Source organism: Lepus europaeus, chromosome 18, assembly GCF_033115175.1.
Source record: "Lepus europaeus isolate LE1 chromosome 18, mLepTim1.pri, whole genome shotgun sequence".
In the NCBI taxonomy this organism is placed as follows: domain Eukaryota; kingdom Metazoa; phylum Chordata; class Mammalia; order Lagomorpha; family Leporidae; genus Lepus; species Lepus europaeus.
Window position 1 is genome coordinate 66686078 of NC_084844.1, and position 22819 is coordinate 66708896.

The following is a 22819-nucleotide window of genomic DNA, read 5'->3' on the forward strand; positions in this document are numbered from 1 at the left end:
CTTTCTATAAACAATCCTCTGTGATAATTTGAGTTTCTGGAGGTTTTTCATCAGTTGTTGATTTTCACATAAAACTTCATTTCCTTGCCTTTACCAGAGATACTGATCTCCATAGATACTGTAGAATGTCTGTGTCTGAATCACAAGACCAGCTGTCTTCAGGAGTAAGACTTGGGAAAAAATCATGGAAAGAACACCAGTCAATATCTGCTGCACTGCTTCTACTTTGGCCTCCCTGCCCGTTATGTGCAGACTGACCTGGAAGGCTCTGATGTGGGCATTCTTCCCCCATCCAGGGCTCTGCTCCTTGCTCCAACTTGAAGATCAAGTCAGGTTTGGTCATGCAGTACCCTATTAATGGAAACAATGTAGACTTTGTGAAATCACTATCTTGGGTTAATTAAAGAAGTACAGCTTGGTCCAGAAGCTATGCAACAAATGTTCCAATTTGAAGTCCTTCCCAGGTGGTAGATATTCAGATTCTTCATGGACTCAAATTCTATACCTGTCCCTCATTAAACTTTATGAATAGTGCTCACTTCTTTGTCAAATAGCGAGAAAATGTTACCATTGGGCATGTGAAGTGTGACACTTACCCAGGGAGAACAGGCTGCTGTAGGTCTCCAGCATCACATCCCTGTACAGGATTTTCTGAGCTTGGTTCATGTTCTGCCATTCCTCCCAAGTAAAGAACACAGCCAGGTCTTCAAATGCTATCATCACCTGGGATAGAACACTCCTGGTCAACATGTCAACTCTGTCACATAACAATCAATGGCAGTTGTATATCTTCTACATGGGTATGGAGGAAGAAGAAGCAAGAATGCCATTTCATTTTAGATTGGTTGAGCATTTGGACAGCCTCACAGAAGCATTCAGCAGGGGATCAAACCTATGGTATAAAGGCTGTGAACAATGCCCAAGCTGGAGGGAAACAGGAATTTCTGTTCACAAAGGCCAGACTATGTCAAGGGTATTTGCACAGTAGGCTGAAAGGGGGACAAAAGTCACTCTGGAATGAGCAATGTTCAGAAGAATGTAGAAGTATTCAGGGAAAAAGACAAGAAACCATCAGGGAAGTTATGAAGGGATTGAACAGTGAAGAATTTCCAGGAAAATACTGTACACAGTCAATGCAATTATGGCAGAGAAAAAAATATTTTAAAAGAGACAGTAGGACTTTAACTTAGTGTTTATGATGCCAGCTCAGATATTCTCTCTACATCAAATTTCCAAAGTTGGATTTCAGTGCCAGCTCTGGTTTCCAGCTCCCGGCTAATGCAGAACAGGGGAAGCAATGGTGATGCCAACCAAGAAGGAGGCCTAGATTCCATTCCTGACTCTTGGCTTCAGTTGTGCCCCATCCCTGCTTGATATGATTATTTAGGCAGTGAAGAAAGTACATGGGAGCTCTCTAGCTTTCTCTCACACCATCAACTTCTTTCTCTACCAAGCTCATAAATATTTGAAAATAAGGGAGGAGATTCAAGAAAGAATAGAAAGCAGCTTTGGCTTTTTCTATAATTATTCTACTCATAAACATTTAAAGAACTGAAATAACATTATAACAAATTAAAGTAAAAGCAGTGGAGTTATTTACCCAAGAACAGAACCTGAGAAATTCTGCAGTATAATCTGCATTTGTGACTGAGGGGAATACAGAGAGATTTGTTTGAGAACCTGCAGTAGGCACCAGCATTGTGGTGCAGCAGGTAAGTCTCCACCTGCAATTCAGGCATCCCATGTGAACAAACAATTTGAGTCCTTGGTGCTCCACTTCCAATTGAGTTCCCTGCTAAAGTGCCTGAAAGAGCAGTGAAAGATGGCCTGAGTATTTGGGCCACTTCCATGGTTATGGGAGACCCAGATAGAGTTCCAGACTCCTGGCTTTGGCCTGGCCAACCATTGTGTCCATTTGTTGAATGAACCAGTAGATGGAAGATATCTTTCTCACTACCCATATCTCCCTATCTCTATTACTCTGCCTTTCAAATAAGTTAATAAATAAATCTTGGGGCTGGCACTGTGGCACAGTAGGTTAATGCCCTGGCTTAAAAAACCGGCATCCCATATGAGCACCGTTGTGAGACCCAGCTGTTCTACTTCTGATCCAGCTCTCTGCTATGACCTGGGAAAGCAGTAGAAGAAGGCCCAAATCCTTGGGCCCTTGAACCCATGTGGGAGACCCAGAAGAAGCTCCTGGCTCCTGGCTTTAGATCAGTGCAGCCCAGCCATTGCAACCAATTGGAGAGTGAACTGTTGAATGAAAGATCTCTCTTCTCCCTCTTTCTCTCTGCCTCTCCTCTCTCTGTGTAACTCTGATTTTCAAATAAATAAATAAATAAATCTTTTTTAAAAATCTTAAAACATAAAAGAACCTGCAGTAGATTATTTTCCCGACATCGTCCTAGCTCAGGATCAAGTTCATCTCCTCAAACTATTAAGGACTGCATTGCTCTAACAATTAAAAATAAATGCAACTGATTTGTGTTTTAGCCCTAGGTAACTCTTTCCCTTGCAGAATGTTAAGTGTTTACTTCCAGGGTGGCACTAAAACACTGCCCACTACATCATCTGTATAACACTAAAGACTCTATTGGACATCATGACCCCAAAATTTAGAATATTGTCCTTGAAGCTTCAACTGAAATCATATAACAAATATATATTTTGCTATGGCAACAGAAAGGTGAGCGACAAAACTGCCTTATCTTGGATAACTGCAATGCTTCATAGCCATGACATATTCACCATTCATCTTGTTTTTATATATTCCCTGAGAATAAAATTCATCTTCCTTTATCCATTTCCATTAATAAATTATTATTAATCTAAAAAGAAAACTGACAGCAAGTTGGGGAATAAAAAAACCACTTACAGGGGCCAGTGTGATCACCCAGTGGGTTAAAGCCCCAGCCCGCAGAGCCAGCATCCCATGTGAGTGCCAGTTTGAGAAACAGCTTCTCTACCTCAGATACAGCTCCTGCTAATATGACTTGGAAAGTACTGGAGGATGACTCAAGTGCATGGACCCCTGCAACTATGTGGGAAACACAGAAGAATCTCCTGCCTCTTGGGTTTAGATTGTCTCAGCTCTGACCATTGTGGCCTTTTGGGGAATGAACCAGCAGATAAAAGATTCTCTCTGTCTCTCTCTTGCTCTCTTTCTCTATCACTCTCTGTGACTCTGTCTTTCAAATGTATAAAATAAATATGTTTTAAAAAGTACACAATTTGCAGGTGATGTATTAATTTTCTTTGCTTTTTGAAATATCAGGAGGTGCCCTGAACCATACCTGGAAGAAAACATGAATGCAAGGATTTAAAAGAAAATGTCTCATCTTTCCTTCTACATTACACTGTAGAAAAAGGAATGGTAAAATGAATAAAGAATCTTGAATATATAAATAGAGAAAATGTCAACTTCACCATGGAGGAATAAACATTTAAACATGGAAATATATAGGCAAGTGCCCCCACCTCTATTAAGTGGCAGAGATTAACCAGAAGTTATCATTGCTTTAATGAAAGCATTGCCAAACTTTTATTAAATGACAATGTAACAACAAAAAACAATAAAACTTAGTTATTGTTCAAATAAACTATGTTCAGTAAAATTTACACTAATGAAAGTTATTTTGGGGACTGGCACTGTGGCTTAAAAGGTAAAGCAGCTGCCTGTATCCCATATGGGTGCAAGTTCAAATCCCAGCTGTTCTACTTCAGTTCCAGTTCTCTGCTATGGCCTGTGTAAACAGTAAAAGTTGGCCCAAGTCCTTTGGCCTCTGCACCTGCTTGGGAGACCTGGAAGAAGCTCTTGGATCCTGGCTTTGGATTGGTGCAGCTCTGGCCATTGTGGCCAGTTGGAGAGTAAATCAGCAAATGGAAGACATCTCTCTCTCTGCAAACGGGATTGTCACAGAGTATCCAGACTTCCACATTTTTGCAAACTAGGTCTTGTATAAAGTTCTGTAACCTTGAAAGAGTAGTGCAAGGCAGGCTACACAATGCAGGAAAACAGAAATTTTTCTAGAAGATGATATACCATGAAACCCCAAAATTGCAATTGCCACATAGTGTAAGTCAGCCTGCACACACCTCACGAGGATTTCTCAGGGAATGCAGGGACATTTCACTAGTAGCACTAATCTTACAGATAGGTAAATAGTGACAGAGGTGCAATAGACATTCACCCACACACATTTCATCCCAAATGGCCTGAACCCCCAGCTCCATCCCATTGCCGTCTTGGATGAGACAGACTTTCTACAGAATTTTTAGAACTGTACTCTGTACACCTGGAGACGCATTGGTCTTCTTTCAGTGCACCAATTTCTGACCAAAAAAATCCTTAAAATCTCAACCTTATTCACCTTTTCTCCAGTCTTCTTTCAGTGCAGCATTTTCTGACAAAAAATTCCTTAAAATTTCAACTTTCTAAAATATGTTAATAAAAATTCACCCTTTCTCCAGCTCCAGAACTGAGGCTGTACCACTGGTGTCTCTTCCTCGACCAGCCAAGATCTACAGGGTGCACCTGAATACCTGACTTAACACCTCAGATCTATGGCTGTCACCTATGCCACCAAGAGACAGACACCTGTCCTGCTCTCCAAGGTTCCTTTCACCCTCACACTAACACCCACAGACACAGAAACCAACCACACAGCTCTTGAGCATATGAGGAAAGCCCCAGGGGTCAGGAATTCTGTGAAGATGGTGGGAGTGGTTGGAATGGCACATGCTGAGAAGGAGGCCAGAGGAGATTTCCCATGGTCCTGACCTGCTGACATCATGGGCAGATGAGGCTAGATTCCCAGATACCAATGCATGCCTGCATTAGGAAGAAATGAAGATGATCCATATATCAGCTGGAAAATCAGCCTCCTGGGACACAGAGGGGATATATCAGAACTTTCCTGACCACATGAGATACCCACATAATTATCCAATTCCTCAGTAATTCTTGGTTTGACATATTTACATCTGAAAGAAACATAGTATAAGTGGAGAAATTCAAATATGGAAAGAATTCTTGGCAATTATCATTAAATTTATTGTTATTTTTAAATCTCATAATTAAAATATGGTTCTAAAAACCTCACATATTTTTTATGACTTATTTTATCTATTTGAAAGACAGAGATACAGAGAGAGGTAGAGCAAGAGAGAGAGGTCTTCCACCTGCTAATTCACCCCCCAAATGGCTGCAACAACCAGAGCTGAGCTATCCAAAGCCAGGAATGGAAACTTCTACTTGGTCTCCTGTGCAGCTGCAGGGGCCCATGGACATGAGCCATCTTCCACTGCTTTCCCAGGCCATACCAGAGAGCTGGTTCAGAAGTGGAGCAGCTGGGATTGGAATCAGGGCTGATATGGGATGCCAGCACTGCAGGCCAGGGCTTTTACCTGCTGCACCAAAGCACCAGCCCCCTAAATATATACTTCTTACAGATACTCAGGAAAAGACTCCAAGAATTTTTTTAACTTAAAATATTCGAAGAAACTAATGTTCCTCAACAACCCATTTTTAATCTTTTAAAATGATGCTTGATCTTACCTACTAAAACATTTTTTCACCCATCAATGCATCATATTTTGCAGTGAGGAAAATTATTTGAATCTATTCAGTGTATTAAAATGGCTGGAAATTGGGGTGAGTGCCTTCTAAAATGTTCATGAATAATTGAAATTGCACTACCTGGTAATTCTTTACCCAAAAGTTCCTGAAATTCATCTATGAATCACTCCATTTAGTTAAGTATTTAACAAAACTTTATTTTTTTGAGATCTGAACTTAATTTGTGGTTTCTCCCACAAATTAGGCCCAGAGACAGATACAGGGATGCCATGGACTTCCTGCTTTTACTCCTTTTCCTGTATAAGTGAGAATGGACATGAAATTATGATTTGAGTGGTAGTGTCATTGGGCACTGACTGTTGGCCCACAGCTATTGGTCAATTTTTATGAGATATAATGTCTGAATTGTGCTGTTCAAATTCCTGTATCATCTCTGAGCTGGTAATTACCTTTCAGTGACTTTATTCTGCAACTCGAGGGAGGTCAGTCTTCCTTATTTTTTATTTTTAAATATTTACAGGATTTCTTTATTTATCTGAGAGTAAGAGTTATAGATAGGGAGAAGCATTGACAGAGATGCCTTCCACCCACTGGTTCACTCCCAACTGGCCGCAATGGCCAGAGCTGGGCTTGACCTGCTATATCACAGCAGCAATCTCAGTAAAGCTTTTTAAAAATCTAAAGAAGGAAAATGTAAAATGCATAAATTATAGTTGTCTGCATGTATACATTTCTGAAAAGTACACAATTTGATCCTATTGAAAATCTAAAATTCATTTTTAAATTATATAATTGAAAAAGATAAAAAAGATGTTCTGTCTTATGTCTCTACAGCATAAGATATAAATCAACTTTCCCAGGTTCTATATGCATTTATTAACAAAGTTTCATAGATGTAATCAGTAGAGTGGCTCCAATAAGTCTTAACCAGGGGTGCAACTAAATTTAACAAGAGTACTCAATAGGAATTTTAGAAGAATTTCAAAATATGTATCAGAAGAAAAATAAGTACTTTACTTGGTACTATACTATTGTCTAAATTTCCAGTTGTCAGATGTACTAAAAAAAATCCCAGAAGTGGCAAAGTTAGTCCAACATGATGCGTAATAAAATAAAGTTTTTAAGTTACAACTTGGCTAGAGAAAATGAGAATTTGCAGATCCCAGATTAAAATAACCAAGAAGGACCAATAAAAGAAAACTCAATGTCTTCCTATACTAACATTTACTACCTCAGATTTATTTAACAGAAAGGTGATTATTCAAGCTATACCCCATTAGGTAGCCCAATTATACCTGCTAAATCCAGTAAAAAATAGCACCTCATGATAGATTACTAAAATCATATTGCTATATGCCATCCACCATGTCCACTGTACCTTATAGCTAATGTTAACACATCTGATGCATCTCAATAGATAAATGCTGTGTCTTTACCAAGTATGGCAAATGTGTTTTGTTCAAAGTTTTTCCAAAAGCCCCTCAGTCTCAGTTTGCCTTCACCTTGAAAAGACACTTCTGGGGGGGCGGAGCCAAGATGGCGGATAGTGAGGACATGCGCCTTAGTTTGGGAAAATAAACTTTCATAAAAGTGGAATTACTGTAGCCTCAGGAAAAGACTCAAGAAAAAAACTGCAGAGGAAACGCTTCCGGATATTGTGGATGAGACACAGAGGACTTGCAGGGAGCCGACCGCGTGGAAAACCAACCGAGACGACCCGAGGGGCAGGAGAGGAGCCAGAGCCACAGAATCTCGCCAGCGCGGGAACCCAGGAGGGTAAGACAAAGACCTCAGAAGCCCAAGACATTGGGGGGAGGGGGAACAGAGGCCTCTCTCTTCACTCACCAAGCAAAACAAAGAGCACCGTGATTTTACATATGTAAAGCTCAGCCAAACTCAGTATCTTTAGCGAAACTGGAGAACACATTGAGGGCTGCATAAACTCTGTGTATGGTCCCAGGGGTAGATAAAACGAATACTCACAGAGGCCAGATTTCAACTACCCTCAACTCCACTCCCAACTGAGTCAAAAAAAAAAAAAAAAAAGAGAGAGAGAGAGAGAGCGAGCCAGCAAGGAGCAAGTGAGTGAGCAATCTGGGAGAGTCGCTCTTTACACAGCCTTAAACCTGAAGAAACAAGCATAGCTCTCTGGCCACACCCATCACAGCCCTTAAGGCTCCAACAAAGCAGACAGCTCACGTAGAGGCATAACATAACGAGAAAAAAAAAAACACCACAGCAATAAAAAAAAAAAAAAAAAAACACCACAAATCATCTCCAACATGCCAAACAAAAAACATAGAAGCCGAGGTAACAAGAGCAAGGAAGACACTATGAGAGAATATCAGACTTAGAAGACAGAGAACAGGAAAGGAAACAATCAAATCAAAGAAAAGAAGAAATCAGAAATCTAAAAAATACTGTCAGGAATCTACAGGATACTATTAAAAAACCCAACATTCGGGTTCTAGGAGTTCCTGAAGGCATGGAAAGGGAGAAAGGATTAGAAGGCCTTTTTAGTGAGATCCTAGCAGAAAATTTCCCAGGTTTGGAGAAGGACAGAGACATCCTAGTACAGGAAGCTCATAGAACCCCTAATAAACATGATCAAAAGAGATCCTCACCACGACATGTCGTAATCAAACTCACCACAGTGAAACACAAAGAAAAGATCCTAAAATGTGCAAGAGAGAAACGCCAGATTACTCTCAGAGGATCTCCAATTAGACTCACAGCTGACTTCTCATCAGAAACCCTACAAGCCAGGAGAGAATGGCGAGATACAGCCCAGGTGCTAAGAGAGAAAAACTGCCAGCCCAGAATATTATATCCTGCCAAGCTCTCATTTGTGAATGAAGGTGAAATAAAGACCTTTCACAGCAAACAGAAATTGAAAGAATTTGTTGCCACTCGTCCAGCCCTGCAAAAGATGCTTAAAGATGTGTTACATACAGAAACACAGAAACACGGTCACCAATATGAAAGAAGGTAAAGGAAGGAAACCTCACAACAAAAGATCACAGGAATCTCAAACCAGATATTAGAAAATATCTTTGGCAAATGGCAGGGCAAAGTTATTCCTTCTCAATAGTCACATTGAATGTTAATGGCTTGAACTGTCCAGTTAAAAGACACCGATTGGCTGATGGGGTTAAGGAAAAAAACCCATCTTTTTGCTGCTTACAAGAAACTCATCTTTCCAACAATGATCCATACAGACTGAAAGTGAAAGGCTGGAAAAAGATATACCATGCCAACAGAAATGAAAAGAGAGCGGGCGTAGCCATCTTAATATCGGACAACATAAACTTTACCACAAAAACTGTCAGGAGAGACAAAGAGGGGCACTATATAATGATTAAGGGATCCATTCAACAGGAAGATATAACGATTCTCAATGTATATGCACCTAATTACAGGGCACAAGCTTATTTAAAAGACTTGTTAAGGGACTTAAAGGGAGACTTAGACCCCAATACAATAGTACTGGGGGACTTCAATACTCCACTCTCAGAGGTAGACAGATCAACAGGACAGAAGATCAACAAGGAGACAGTAGATTTAAATGACACTATAGCCCAAATGGATCTAACAGACATCTACAGAACATTTCATCCTACATCTAAGGACTTTACATTCTCCTCAGCAGTACATGGAACCTTCTCTAGGATTGACCACATCCTAGGCCATAAAGCAAGTCTCAGCAAATTCAAGAGAATTAGAATCATACCATGCAACTTCTCAGACCACAAAGGAATGAAATTGGAAATTAGCAACTCGGGAATCCCCAGAGCACGTGCAAACACATGGAGATTGAACAACATGCTCCTGAACGAACAATGGGTCATAGAAGAAATTAAAAGAGAAATCAAAAATTTTCTGGAAGTAAATGAGGATAACAGCACAACATACCAAAACCTATGGGATACAACAAAAACAGTATTAAGAGGAAGGTTTATATCAATAGGTGCCTACATCAAGAAATTGGAAAGGCACCAAATAGATGAGCTTTCAAGTCATCTCAAGGATCTAGAAATTCTGCAGCAAACCAAACCCAAACCCAGTAGAAGAAGGGAAATAATTAAAATCAAAGAAGAAATCAACAGGATTGAATCCAAAAAAACATTACAAAAAATCAGCCAAACAAGGAGCTGGTTTTTTGAAAAAATAAACAAAATTGACACCCCATTGGCCCAACTAACTAAAAAAAGAAGAGAAAAGACCCAAATCAATAGGATCAGAGATGAAAAAGGAAACATAACAACAGACACCACAGAAATAAAAAGAATCATCAGAAATTACTACAAGGACTTGTATGCCAGCAAACAGGGAAATATATCGGAAATGGACAGATTCTTGGACACATACAACCTACCTAAATTGAGCCAGGAAGACATAGAAAACCTAAACAGACCCATAACTGAGACAGAGATTGAAACAGTAATAAAGGGCCTCCCAACAAAGAAAAGCCCAGGACCAGATGGATTCACTGCTGAGTTCTACCAGACATTTAGAGAAGAACTAACTCCAATTCTTCTCAAACTATTCAGAACAATCGAAAAAGAGGGAATCCTCCCAAATTCTTTCTATGAAGCCAGCATCACCTTAATTCCTAAGCTGGAAAAAGATGCAGCATTGAGAGAGAATTACAGACCAATATCCCTGATGAACATAGACGCAAAAATACTCAATAAAATTCTGGCCAATAGAATGCAACAACACATCAGAAAGATCATCCACCCAGACCAAGTGGGATTTATCCCTGGTATGCAGGGATGGTTCAACGTCCGCAAAACAATCAACGTAATACACTACATTAACAGACTGCAGAAGAAAAACCATATGATTCTCTCAATAGACGCAGAGAAAGCATTTGATAAAATACAACACCCTTTCATGATGAAAACTATAAGCAAACTGGGTATGGAAGGAACATTCCTCAACACAATCAAAGCAATATATGAAAAACCCACAGCCAACATCATATTGAATGGGGAAAAGTTGGAAGCATTTCCAATGCGATCTGGTACCAGACAGGGATGCCCACTCTCACCACTGCTCTTCAATATAGTTCTGGAAGTTTTAGCCAGAGCTATTAGGCAAGAAAAAGAAATTAAAGGGATACAAATCGGGAAGGACGAACTCAAACTATCCCTCTTTGCAGATGATATGATTCTTTATTTAGGAGACCCAAAGAACTCTACTAAGAGACTACTGGAACTCATCGAAGAGTTTGGCAAAGTAGCAGGATATAAAATTAATCCACAAAAATCAACAGCCTTTGTATACACAGGCAATGCCACGGCTGAGGAAGAACTCCTAAGATCAATCCCATTCGCAATAGCTACAAAAACAATCAAATACCTTGGAATAAACTTAACCAAAGACGTTAAAGATCTCTACGATGAAAACTACAAAACCTTAAAGAAAGAAATAGAAGAGGATACCAAAAAATGGAGAAATCTTCCATGCTCATGAATTGGAAGAATCAATATCATCAAAATGTCTATTCTCCCAAAAGCAATTTATACATTCAATGCAATACCAATCAAGATACCGAAGACATTCTTCTCAGATCTGGAAAAAATAATGCTGAAATTCATATGGAGACACAGAAGACCTTGAATAGCCAAAGCAATCTTGTACAACAAAAACAAAGCCGGAGGCATCACAATCCCAGATTTCAGGGCATACTACAGGGCAGTTGTTATCAAAACAGCATGGTACTGGTACAGAAACAGATGGATAGACCAATGGAACAGAATAGAAACACCAGAAATCAATCCAAACATCTACAGCCAACTTATATTTGATCAAAGATCCAAAACTAATCCCTGGAATAAGGACAGCCTATTCAATAAATGGTGCTGGGAAAATTGGATTTCCATGTGCAGAAGCTTGAAGCAAGACCCATACCTTTCACCTTATACAAAAATTCACTCAACATGGATTAAAGACTTAAATCTACGACCCGAAACCATCAAATTATTAGAGAGCATTGGAGAAACTCTGCAAGATATAGGTACAGGCAAAGATTTCTTGGAAAAGACCCCAGGAGCACAGGCAGTCAAAACCAAAATTAACATTTGGGATTGCATCAAATTGAGAAGTTTCTGTACTTCAAAAGAAACAGTCAGGAAAGTGAAGAGGCAACCGACAGAATGGGAAAAAAGATTTGCAAACTATACTACAGATAAAGGGTTGATAACCAGAATCTACAAAGAAATCTAGAAAATCCACAACAACAGAACAAACAACCCACTGAAGAGCTGGGCCAAGGACCTCAATAGACATTTTTCAAAAGAGGAAATCCAAATGGCCAACAGACACATGAAAAAATGTTCAAGATCACTAGCAATTAGAGAAATGCAAATCAAAACCACAATGAGGTTTCACCTCACCCCGGTGAGAATGGCTCACATCCAGAAATCTACCAACAATAGATGCTGGAGAGGATGTGGGGAAAAAGGGACACTAGCCCACTGTTGGTGGGAATGCAAACTGGTTAAGCCACTATGGAAGTCAGTCTGGAGATTCCTCAGAAACCTGAACATAACCCTACCATACAACCCAGCCATCCCATTCCTTGGAATTTACCCAAAGGAAATTAATTTGGCTAATAAAAAAGCCATCTGCACATTAATGTTTATTGCAGCTCAATTCACAATAGCTAAGACCTGGAACCAACCCAAATGCCCATCAACAGTAGACTGGATAAAGAAATTATGGGACATGTACTCCATAGAATACTATACAGCAGTAAGGAACAATGAAACCCAGTCATTTGCAACAAGATGGAGGGATCTGGAAAGCATCATGCTGAGTGAATTAAGCCAGTTCCAAAGAGACAAATATCATTTGTTTTCCCTGATCGGTGACAACTGAGCACCAAAGGGGAAACCTGTTGAAGTGAAATGGACACTATAAGAAACAATGACCTGATCAGCTTTTGTCCTGACTCTAGATGTACAATGTAATACTTTATCCTTTTTAGTATTTGTGGTTTTTGTTGTTGTTGTTGTTCTAGTACTAGTTGTTGAACTCTGTAATTAACACACAATTATTCTTAGGTGTTTAAATTTTAACTGAAAAGTGACCCCTGTTAAATTTAAGAGTGGAAAAAGAGAGGGGGGAGATGCACAGTTTGGGACATGCACAATCAGTCTTGCCCCAAATGATGGAGTTAGAAATGTGCCAGGGGATTCCATTATAATCCCATCAAGGTGGCATGTACCAATGCCATCTCACTACTCCAAGTGATCAATTTCAGTTCACATTCGATGGCTTGGATAGGTCTAAGAAACAAAGGGATCACACAAACAAGTGTCTGCTAATACTAACTGATAGAATCAAAAAGGGAGAGAAAGATCCAGCATGGGAAGTGGGATACACAGCAGACTCATAGAATGGCAGATGTCCTAAACAACACTCTGGCCTCAGAATCAGCCCTTAAGGCATTCGGACCTGGCTCAAGAGCCCATGAGAGTATTGTAGGCATGGAAAGCCAAGATACCATGGAAAAGAAAAAAAAAAGAAGACCTAAATGAAAGATCTCTGTGAGTGAGATCCCAGTGGAAAGAACGGGGCCATCAAAGAAGGAGGTACCTTTCTCTGAAGGGAGGAGAGAACTTCCACTTTGACTGTGACCCTATCGGAATAAGATCAAAGTCAACGAACTCTAAAGGCTTCCATAGCCCTGGAAACTCACGACTAGAGCCTAGGGAGATTACTGACGCCATGAACAGGAGTGTCAAATTGTTAAGTCAGCAACAGGAGTCACTGTGTACTTACATCCTATGTGGGATCTGTCCTTAATGTGTTGTCTAATGTGCAGTGATGCTATAACTAGTACTGAAACAGTATTTTTACACTTTGTGTTTATGCGTGGGTACAAACTGATGAGATCTTTACTAATTATATACTGAATCGATCTTCTGTATATAAAGATATTTGGAAATGAAAAAAAAAAAAAACCTGGTGTTAAATTGGAAATGGCATAGAAAATTAATTAATTAAAAAAATATTATGTAGGATCTCTGTCTTTAATGTGCTGTGCACTCTTATTTAATGCTATAACTAGTACTCCAACAGTATTTTTTTTTTTTCACTTTGTGTTGCTATATGGGGGCAAACTGTTGAAATTGTTACCTAATTTATACTAAACTGATCTTTTGTATATAAAGAGAATTGAAAATTAATCATTTTGTGATTGGAAGGGGAGAGGGAGCGGGAAAGGGGAGGGTTGTGGGTGGGAGGGAATTTTTGTGAGGGGGAAGCCATTGTAACCCATGAGCTGTACTTTGGAAATTTATATTCATTAAATAAAAGTTTAATAATAAAAAAAAAAGAAAGAAAAGACACTTCTGAGGTATACAAATCAGTCCAGCTTCTTTGGGCCTCCCTCCAATGAAAGGGGCTAAAATCCATCAAAATAAACTCTAGGCACTGTCCTTGTGTTCTCAGTGACTTTTTCACTCTAGGGGCTCACAAACCTAAATTCTCTAGATCACCTGTGATGTCCATTAGTTGTCAAAGACTATGATGCAAGTAATTTCGCCTCTTGGAACCTTGTTATTAACTGTGCTGTATGAGAAATGAAGTCTCCTACACAAGTTGTGCTTATGATTCTCCAAACTGTGTTGTCTGCTAGGACTTTGGCCATGAATATAGGACAGTAAAACCTGAGTATGGTTACTGAGGTGTCCTTAATTAAGGATAGACTGGGGCCAGCACTGTGGTGCAGTGGTGTAATCCTTTACCTGCAGTGCCAGCACCCAATATGTGCACCAGTTCTAGTCCCCATTTCTCCTCTTCCCATGCAGCTCTCTGCAATAGCCTGGGAAAGCAGTAGAAGATGGTCCAAGTGCTTCGGTCCCTGCAAAAATGTGGGAGACCTGGAAGCTCCTAGCGTGGATTGGCCCAACTCTAGCCATTGCAGTCATTAGGGGAGTAAACGAGCATATGGAAGACCTTTCTCTCTGTCTCTTTCTCTCACTATCTATAACTACACTTGTCAAATAAATAAATAAAATCTGTGTGTATGTATGTGTGTGTGTGTATATATATACGTATATGTATATATGTCTATGTGTGTGTGTATATATATATATATATATATATATATATATAATGAACCAAAACATGGCATTCTCCATTTGGCAAAAGGGACAGGCTCCAATATCTACTCTCTATGTCAGTATGTCAGTATAATGCAGGAGGTTACCCCTCTACCAAACAAGAAAAGCTATTTAAGTTCAGCTGGACACCATTCTGCTGACTATTGACCTTATTTACTGTTAGTCTGGATGCTTTCATTGGTTGCAATCCAGAGACCCAATTTTCCCATAGATGTTAACATCAGCAAACATGAAAATTTGGTAAGAAAAGCTTAAACTGAGAGTTATGATTAATAACTCTTTTAACAAAATTTCTCAGAACCCATCTAGTCCAAACCTTGGACGATTGGAAGCTGTTGTACTTGGCCCACCCATAATCAAAATGGATTCCAAATTCTTTAACTGCAAGGAGAGTATCATAGACATTAATGCTCCAAACTGATCCAGTTCCCTGCTAATGTGTCTGGAAAAGCAGCACAGGATGACTCAAATATTGGGGCTCCTGTACCCATGTAAGAGACTGAAAGAAGCCCCTGGCTCCTGACATCAGTCTGGCCTAGCCACAGTCATTGCAGTCATTTGAGGAGGAAGATCAATCTCTCCCACTCTCTCTTTGTAGTGCTGCCTTTCAAATATATAAATACATCTTTAAAAAAGTAGATCACTTCAATCAATTTGCCATTGCTCAGTCATGATGACTTTTACTACCCGAAGTTCTTTTTCAAAAGATTTATTTATTCAAAAGGCAGAAAGAGGAGCTGGTGGTGTAGTGCAGTGGACAAAGCTGCTATCTGTTACACTGGCAATCCTGTATGTGCACCAGTTCAAGTACCAGCTATTCCACTCCTGATCCAGCTCCCTGCCAATGGACTGAAAAAACAGTGGAAGATGGGCTAAGTGCCGGGCTGCTGCCACACACATTGGAGGAGAAGCTCCTGGCTTCAACCTGGCCACACTCTGGTTATTGAAGTCATCTCAAAAATGAATCAGGTGATGGAAGATTTCTGTCTCTCCCTCTCTCTGTAACTCTTTCAAATAAATAATTAAATATTTTAATATGATAAAAAAGGCAGAGACACAGAGACAAAGAAAGAGGGAAAGAGAAACATAGAGATCTCCCATCTGCTGGTTCACTTTCTACATGGCTACAACAACTATGCAAGACCAGGTTCTCAGGCCGGCGCCGTGGCTCAACAGGCTAATCCTCCGCCTTGCGGCACCGGCACACCGGGTTCTAGTCCCGGTCGGGGCACCGATCCTGTCCCGGTTGCCCCTCTTCCAGGCCAGCTCTCTGCTGTGGCCAGGGAGTGCAGTGGAGGATGGCCCAAGTGTTTGGGCTCTGCACCCCATGGGAGACCAGGATAAGCACCTGGCTCCTGCCATCGGATTGGCGTGGTGCGCCGGCCGCAGCGCGCTACCGCGGCGGCCATTAGAGGGTGAACCAATGGCAAAGGAAGACCTTTCTCTCTGTCTCTCTCTCTTACTGTCCACTCTGCCTGTCAAAAATTAAAAAAAAAAAAAAGACCAGGTTCTCAAGTCCCCATTTAGGTTACAGTTCTCCAAATTAGATGACAGGAATCAAAGAATTTGAGCCATCATCCATTGCTTCCTGGGGATATTAACATGAAACAGATTTGGAAGTGGAATACCCAAAACTCAGATTAGCACTGCAATATAGGATGTGGGCATCTATTGTGATGGCTAACAAATTGGAAAACCTAGAGGAAAAAAATGAACAGATTCCTGGACATACACAATATACCAAAATTTAGTCATAAAGACACATAGAAAAGCTAAATAAATCAAAAACCAAGACAGAAATTGGATGAGTAATAAAGACCCTCCCAACAAAGAAAAGTCCAGGATCAGACAGCCTCATTATTGAATTCTTCCGGACTTTTAAAGAAGAACTAATTCCATTTCTTCTCAAACTATTCAAAACAATTGAAAGAGAGACAATCCTCTCAGACTCCTTCTATTAAGCCTGCATCACCTTGATTCTTAAACTAGAAAAAGACACAGTGGAAAAAGAAAACTATAGAAAAATATCCCTGATGAGGGCCGGTGCCATGGCACACTGGGTTGATCCTCCACCTGCAGATCTGGCATCCCATGTGGGTGCTGGTTCTGGTCCCAGTTACTCCTCTTCCAGTCCAGCTCTCTGCTCTGGCCTGAGAGGGCAGTGGAGGATGGCCCAAGTGCCTGGGCTCCTACACCTGCATGAGAGACCAGGAAGAGGCATCTGGCTCCTGACTTCAGGTCAGAACAGATCCGGCCATTGCGGCCATTTGGTGAGTGAGGCAGTGAAGAGAGGATCTTTCTCCCTGTTTCTTTTTCACTTTCTGTAACTCTACCTGTAAGTAGAGTTAAAAATTTTTAAAAAAGAAAGAAACATATCTGTGATGAATATAGATGCAAAAATCCTCATAAAAGAAATACGTAATTGAGTCCAAATGACCACAATGCCTGGAGCTGGGCTGATCTGAAGCAAGGAGCCAGGAGTTTCTCCAGGGTTTCCCACATGAGCGCAGGGGCCAAAGTACTTGAACCATTTTCCACTGACTTCCCTGCCCATTCGCAGAGAGCTGGATCATTAGAGCAGCAGCCAGGATACAAACTGATGCCCATGTGATATGCCAGTGTGGGTGGCAGAGGCTCAATCTAGTATACCACAGCACTAGCCCCCCAAAAGCAATCACAGATTCAATATGATCCCAATCAAAATACCAACAACATCCTTCTGAGATCTAGAGAAAATAATATTAAAATTTGCATGGAAATGCAAGAGACCCCAAATAGTTAAAGGAATCTTAAAAACAAAAACAAAGTTGGAAGCCTCATAATACCAAAATTCAAGACCTATTACAAGACAGTTATAATCAAAACAGTCTGGTACTGGCACCAAAAAGTCATGTGGATGAATGAAGCAGAGTAGAATCCCCAAAAATTAATCCACAAATCTACAACCAACTAATTTGTGACAAATGATCTAAAAGAAATCCCTGGACAAAGAACAGTCTTCAAAAATGGTGCTGGAAAAATTTGACCTTCTCATGCAGAAAAATGAAACAAGATCTCTACCTTACAACTTATACAAAAATACAGTACAAATGGATCGATGATCTAAATCTATGATGTGATACCATCAAATTCCTAGAGGGAAACATCAGAGAAACTCTGCAAGATACTGGCATCGGCAAAGCCTTCTTAGAAAAGGCTTCAAGAAGCACAATCAATGAAGGTATAAATACTCAAATGGGATTACATCAAGCTAAGAACCTTCTGAACTGCAAAGCAAACATTCAACAAGATGAAGCACCTGACAGAATGGAAGAAAATATTTGCAAACTAGGCAACTGAAAAAGTAAAATATCCAGAATCTAGAAAGAGCTCAAAAAACTCAACAACAAAAAACAAACAATCCAGTCAAGAAATGGGCACAGGATATAAATCGGCATTTTTCCAAGGATGGATTTCAATTAGCAAGCAGACACATGAAAACATGCTCAGGAACAATAGCCATCAGAGAACTGCAAATAAAAGCCACAATGACCTTTTGCCTCACCCAGTTAGAATGGCTCTCATACAGAAACCAAAAGTCAGGAGATGGAGGTTTTGTGTAGCAGGTTAAGCTGCTGCCTGCAGTGCTAGAACCCCACATGATTGCGATTTTGAGTTCAGGCTGCTCCACTTCTGATCCAGCTCCCTGCTAATGTGCTTGGGAAGGCAGCAGAAGATGGCCCAAGTACCTGGGCCCCTGCACCCACTTGGGTGACCAGGGAGATGCTTCTAACTCTGGCTTCAGATTGGACCAGCACCACCTGTTGGGTCATATGGAGAATAAACTAGCAGATAAAATATCTATGTCTCTATGCCTCTGCCTCTCCCTCTCTGTAACTCCACCTTTCAAATAAAGAATTCTTTTGAAAAAGTCAACAAAAAATAAAGGCTGGTGGAGAGGTAGAGAAAAAGGTACCCTAACCCACTGTTGGTGGGAATGAAGCTAGTACAGCCATTATGGAAGGCAGTATAAAAGTTCCTCAGACATCTGAAAACAGATATACCATATGATCCTGCCATCCCACTCCTGGGAATTTATCCAAATGAAATGAAATAGAATATGCATATGCACGAGTTATCTGTACCCTCATGTTTATAACAGCTCAATTCACAATAGTTAACATGGAATCAACCCAGATGTCCATCAACTGGTGACTGGAAAAAGAATATGAGCTATATATACAGTCTAAAATACTATTCAGCCATAATTGAGAATGAAATCCTATCTTTTGTAACCAAATGGATGCAACTGGAAACAATTATGCTTTGTGAAAAAAGCCAGTCCCCACAAGACAAATACCATATGTTTTCTCTGATTGACGTAATTAATATATAGACAACAAAATGTAGCATGAGTTAAATTGACATTTTGAGATTTGATTATTGTTCACAGCGCTTTTTTGTACTCTTTGATAGAGTATAGAAAATATACTCATCGATATTTCTGCTACTACTTGAATTCTTTATTTTGTAGAGGGTTAAAGCTTGTGATTCTAAAATTAAATCAAAGCATGGAGTTGTAAAAGTTGAAAGAAAATAAAACAAGAAGGAGGGAGTTGGAAGAATGAGACAAAGGGAAGATAGGGTAGGATGTATCAGTTTGCTCTTAAATCTGTATATATAAATTATATGAAACTTGTTCACTTAATATGAGTTTTAAAACATAAACTTAACACTAGAAGAAAAAGACCTGAGATCAGTGTTTTCTGGATCACCACTAATAAAATTTAGTCTTCATTTATGTCTGATCATATTTTATTTTTATTTTATAAGAAAATTAACATTACCATCCCTAACAAGCCCATCCTGAATCATCCATATCTATCAGTTCCCACTATGCTAATAATTTCTCATGAACTTAAATCCATATCATCTTAAAAAGATGTAATGTGGGGCTGGTGCTGTGGCATAGCAGGTAAAGCTGCTGCCTACAGTGCTGGCAACCCATATGGGTGCCTGTTCAAGTCCCGGCTGCTCCATTTCTGAACCAGCTCTCTGCAATTGCCTGCAAAAGCAGTAGAAGATGTCTCAAGTCCTTGGGGCCCAGCACACACATGGGAGACCCAGAAGAAGCTCCTGGGTCCTGGCTTTGGATTGATGCAGACCAGCCATTGTGGCCAGCTGGGCCACAATCAGCAGATGGAAGACCTCTCTGTCTCTGTCTCTCTGTACCTCTCCTCTATTTGTGCAACTCTGACTTTCAAATAAATAAATCTTTTTTAAAAAAAAAAAAAACCTGATTCATGTTATTATTTATGTCTTTTAGAGGCTTTGCAGATGTTGATTATGTGAGCCATGAAAATGCATAAAATGCAAATCCTAGAATAGGCAACGCCATGTTCACTAAACTGGTAAAATCCAGTGCATGTGTTGAAAAAAATACACTAGCAATAAATTTGAAAAAGCTGTTAAGTATTATAAGTGGCTGTCAAAGAGCTAAAAACCTGACAATGACTCATTATGTCATTAATTTAATACATAATGCTGAGAAAAGCAGAAGTATTTGTTAAAATGTCTGCTAAAATGCACTAGATTTATAATATTTGAATGCATCTTTCTTATATGTAATGTAGTCCTGTGGTACTTTAGAGTATCAGAAATTTTAAATGATGGACTGGTGCTGTGGTGGAGCAGGTTAACACCATGGCCTGAAGTGCCAGTATCCCATATGGGGGCCAATTCAATACCCAGCTACTCCACTTCTGATCCTGCTCTCTGCTATGGCCTAGGAAAGTAGTAGAAGACGGCCCAAGTCCTTGTGCCCCTGCACCCATCTGGGAGATCCAGAACTAGCTCCTGGCTCCTGGCTTCAGAACAGCACAGCTCCAGCAGTTGCAACCAATTAGGGAGTAAACATAAGATGGAAGACCTCTCTCTCTGGCTCTCCTCCCTCTTTGTAACTCTGACTTTCAAATAAATAAATCTTTAAAAATTAAGAAATGTAAAATGTGAAAGGTTTTTAAAAAATGTATTTATTTATTGTGAGGCAGAGTTACAGATATAGAGAGGAAGTGAAAGAGAGATCTTCTATCCACTGGTTCACCCCCAAATGGCCAGAAGGGCTGGAGCTGGGCCAATCTGAAGCCAGGTGCCAGAAGCCAGGAATCAGCAGCTTCCTCCATGTCTCCCACATGAGTGCAGGGGCCCAAGCATTGATATCATATTCCACTGCTTTCCTAGGCCATTAGCAAAGAGCTGGATTGGAAGTGCAGAAGCAGGGACTCAAACTAGTGCCCATATGGGATGCTGGTACTGCAGGTGGAAGCTTAACCTACTATGCCACAGAGTGGGCCCAGTGATTGGTTTTAGGAAGACACCTTTGATGTAGAATAGGCTGCAATATTGTAAGGTAAGGTTTAGCTTTTATTTCTCACACATCAGCATTCATCTTTTAGCAACTATAAGTATTGAATATCATACATATATACATAAATGTAGGTAACTGCAGATTTTGTTGTCATTCTTTCTAATCCTCTTTTTAATGTCTGCTTACAGGCCATCTTATGGATTATTATATTGATGTTACCTGTACACAACCAACAGACATTTCCACTGTAGAATGCGTTTATATGTACAGGTATTTTTGTTTGTGTGTACATGAATGCACATTGTATGGAGATAGCACTGACAGTAATACTGTGAGAAATCCTAACACTGATTTCAAACTTTCTGTCCTCCCTAGAAATGGCTGTCATTGAAGCAGACCACAGGGCCCCTTTTGATGTTATGGACTGAAATGTGCCTCCCTAAAGCTCAAACACTGAAGTGCTAACCACCAACATGACTCTACCTGAAGAAAGTGCTTTTAAGCAGGTCAAATGATATATGTGTCTGTCTGAAAAACTGAGCCTTTTAGGACCTTGATCTTATATTTTAAACCTCCACAACTCTGAGAAGTAAAATCCCATGATTTAAACCATATTCTCTGTGGTATTTTCTTAGCAAATTAATACATCCTCATTTCTGCCAACATTTCATGCAGTCATCTAGAAGGTTCTCATGATTGGCAGAGAAATATAAAAATTAAAACTATGACTATAGATGACCAACTATCTACAAACACAAAAAAGATATCCCAGAAGCAACTTACTACCATCCTCCAGTACCCAGAGAAAAACAAGAATGAATCAAGTTGCAGGGCAGTAGAAAAAGTGAATAATGAAAGATCACTGCAGAAATAAATAAATAAAGGGCTGGTGCTGTGGTGCAATGGGTTAGAGCCTTGACCTTGCATCCCATATGTTGCTGCTATGAGACCACCTCTCTACTTCCAATCCAGCTGCCTACTAATGCACCTGGGAAATCGGTGGAAGATGGCCCATGTTCCTGGGTGCTAGCACCCACATGAAAGACTTGGAAGAAGTGTCTGGCCTTTCAAAAAAAAAAACCTAAAAAAATAGAGGCAGTGTTAGCACTGTTGGAAAAGCAGACACATAGTTCAATGGAAAAGAATAGGCAGCTGAAATAAACCGACTTTTCTACAGGCAACTCATATTTAACAAAGAAACTAAAACAAACAGGAGAAAGAAGATTCCTTTTAGCAAATGGTCTAGAGGAAAGTGATTATCCATATGTAGAAGCCTGAAAATATACCCCAACACCTCATACACTATGTAAAAGTAACTCAAGATGAATTAAAAATCTAAATACAAAACCAAAAACTAAGTAAAGATAGAGGAAACTATGAAACATTAGCTAGAGAACAGTTTTGGGTAAGATTCCAAAAGCACAAGTAACAAAAATAAAACATATGAATTTGAGTGTATCAAATTAAGATACATCTTCACAACAAAGTAATCATCAGAGTGAAGATTAACAAACAGAATGGCAGAAAACATTGAAAACTCTACATATGACAAAAGATTGATAGCCAGAACATACATATATAGAACTGGAAAAACTCTAAACAAGAAGCAAAATGTACAGTTAAGAAATGGGCAAGGCCAGTGCCGTGGCTCAACAAGCTAATCCTCTGCCTTGCGGTGCCGGCACACTGGGTTCTAGTCCCAGTTGGGGCACCAGATTCTGCCCCGGCTGCCCCTCTTCCAGGCCAGCTCTCTGC

General features: G+C 40.0%; 1 protein-coding gene across 4 annotated transcripts in view; it reads right to left on the reverse strand.

The window, feature by feature from the left end:
* Positions 1-22819, reverse strand: part of LOC133777050 (zinc finger protein 883-like) — a 56981-nt gene that overhangs the window by 6811 nt on the left and 27351 nt on the right. For 3 of the 4 annotated variants that reach the window (XM_062216469.1, XM_062216471.1, XM_062216470.1), the window contains 2 exons: positions 597-723; positions 259-351 (listed from right to left, as the gene is read on the reverse strand). In XM_062216469.1, coding sequence (XP_062072453.1) covers positions 259-351; positions 597-723 — 220 coding nt within the window. The other variant, XM_062216472.1, reaches the window with a different exon arrangement.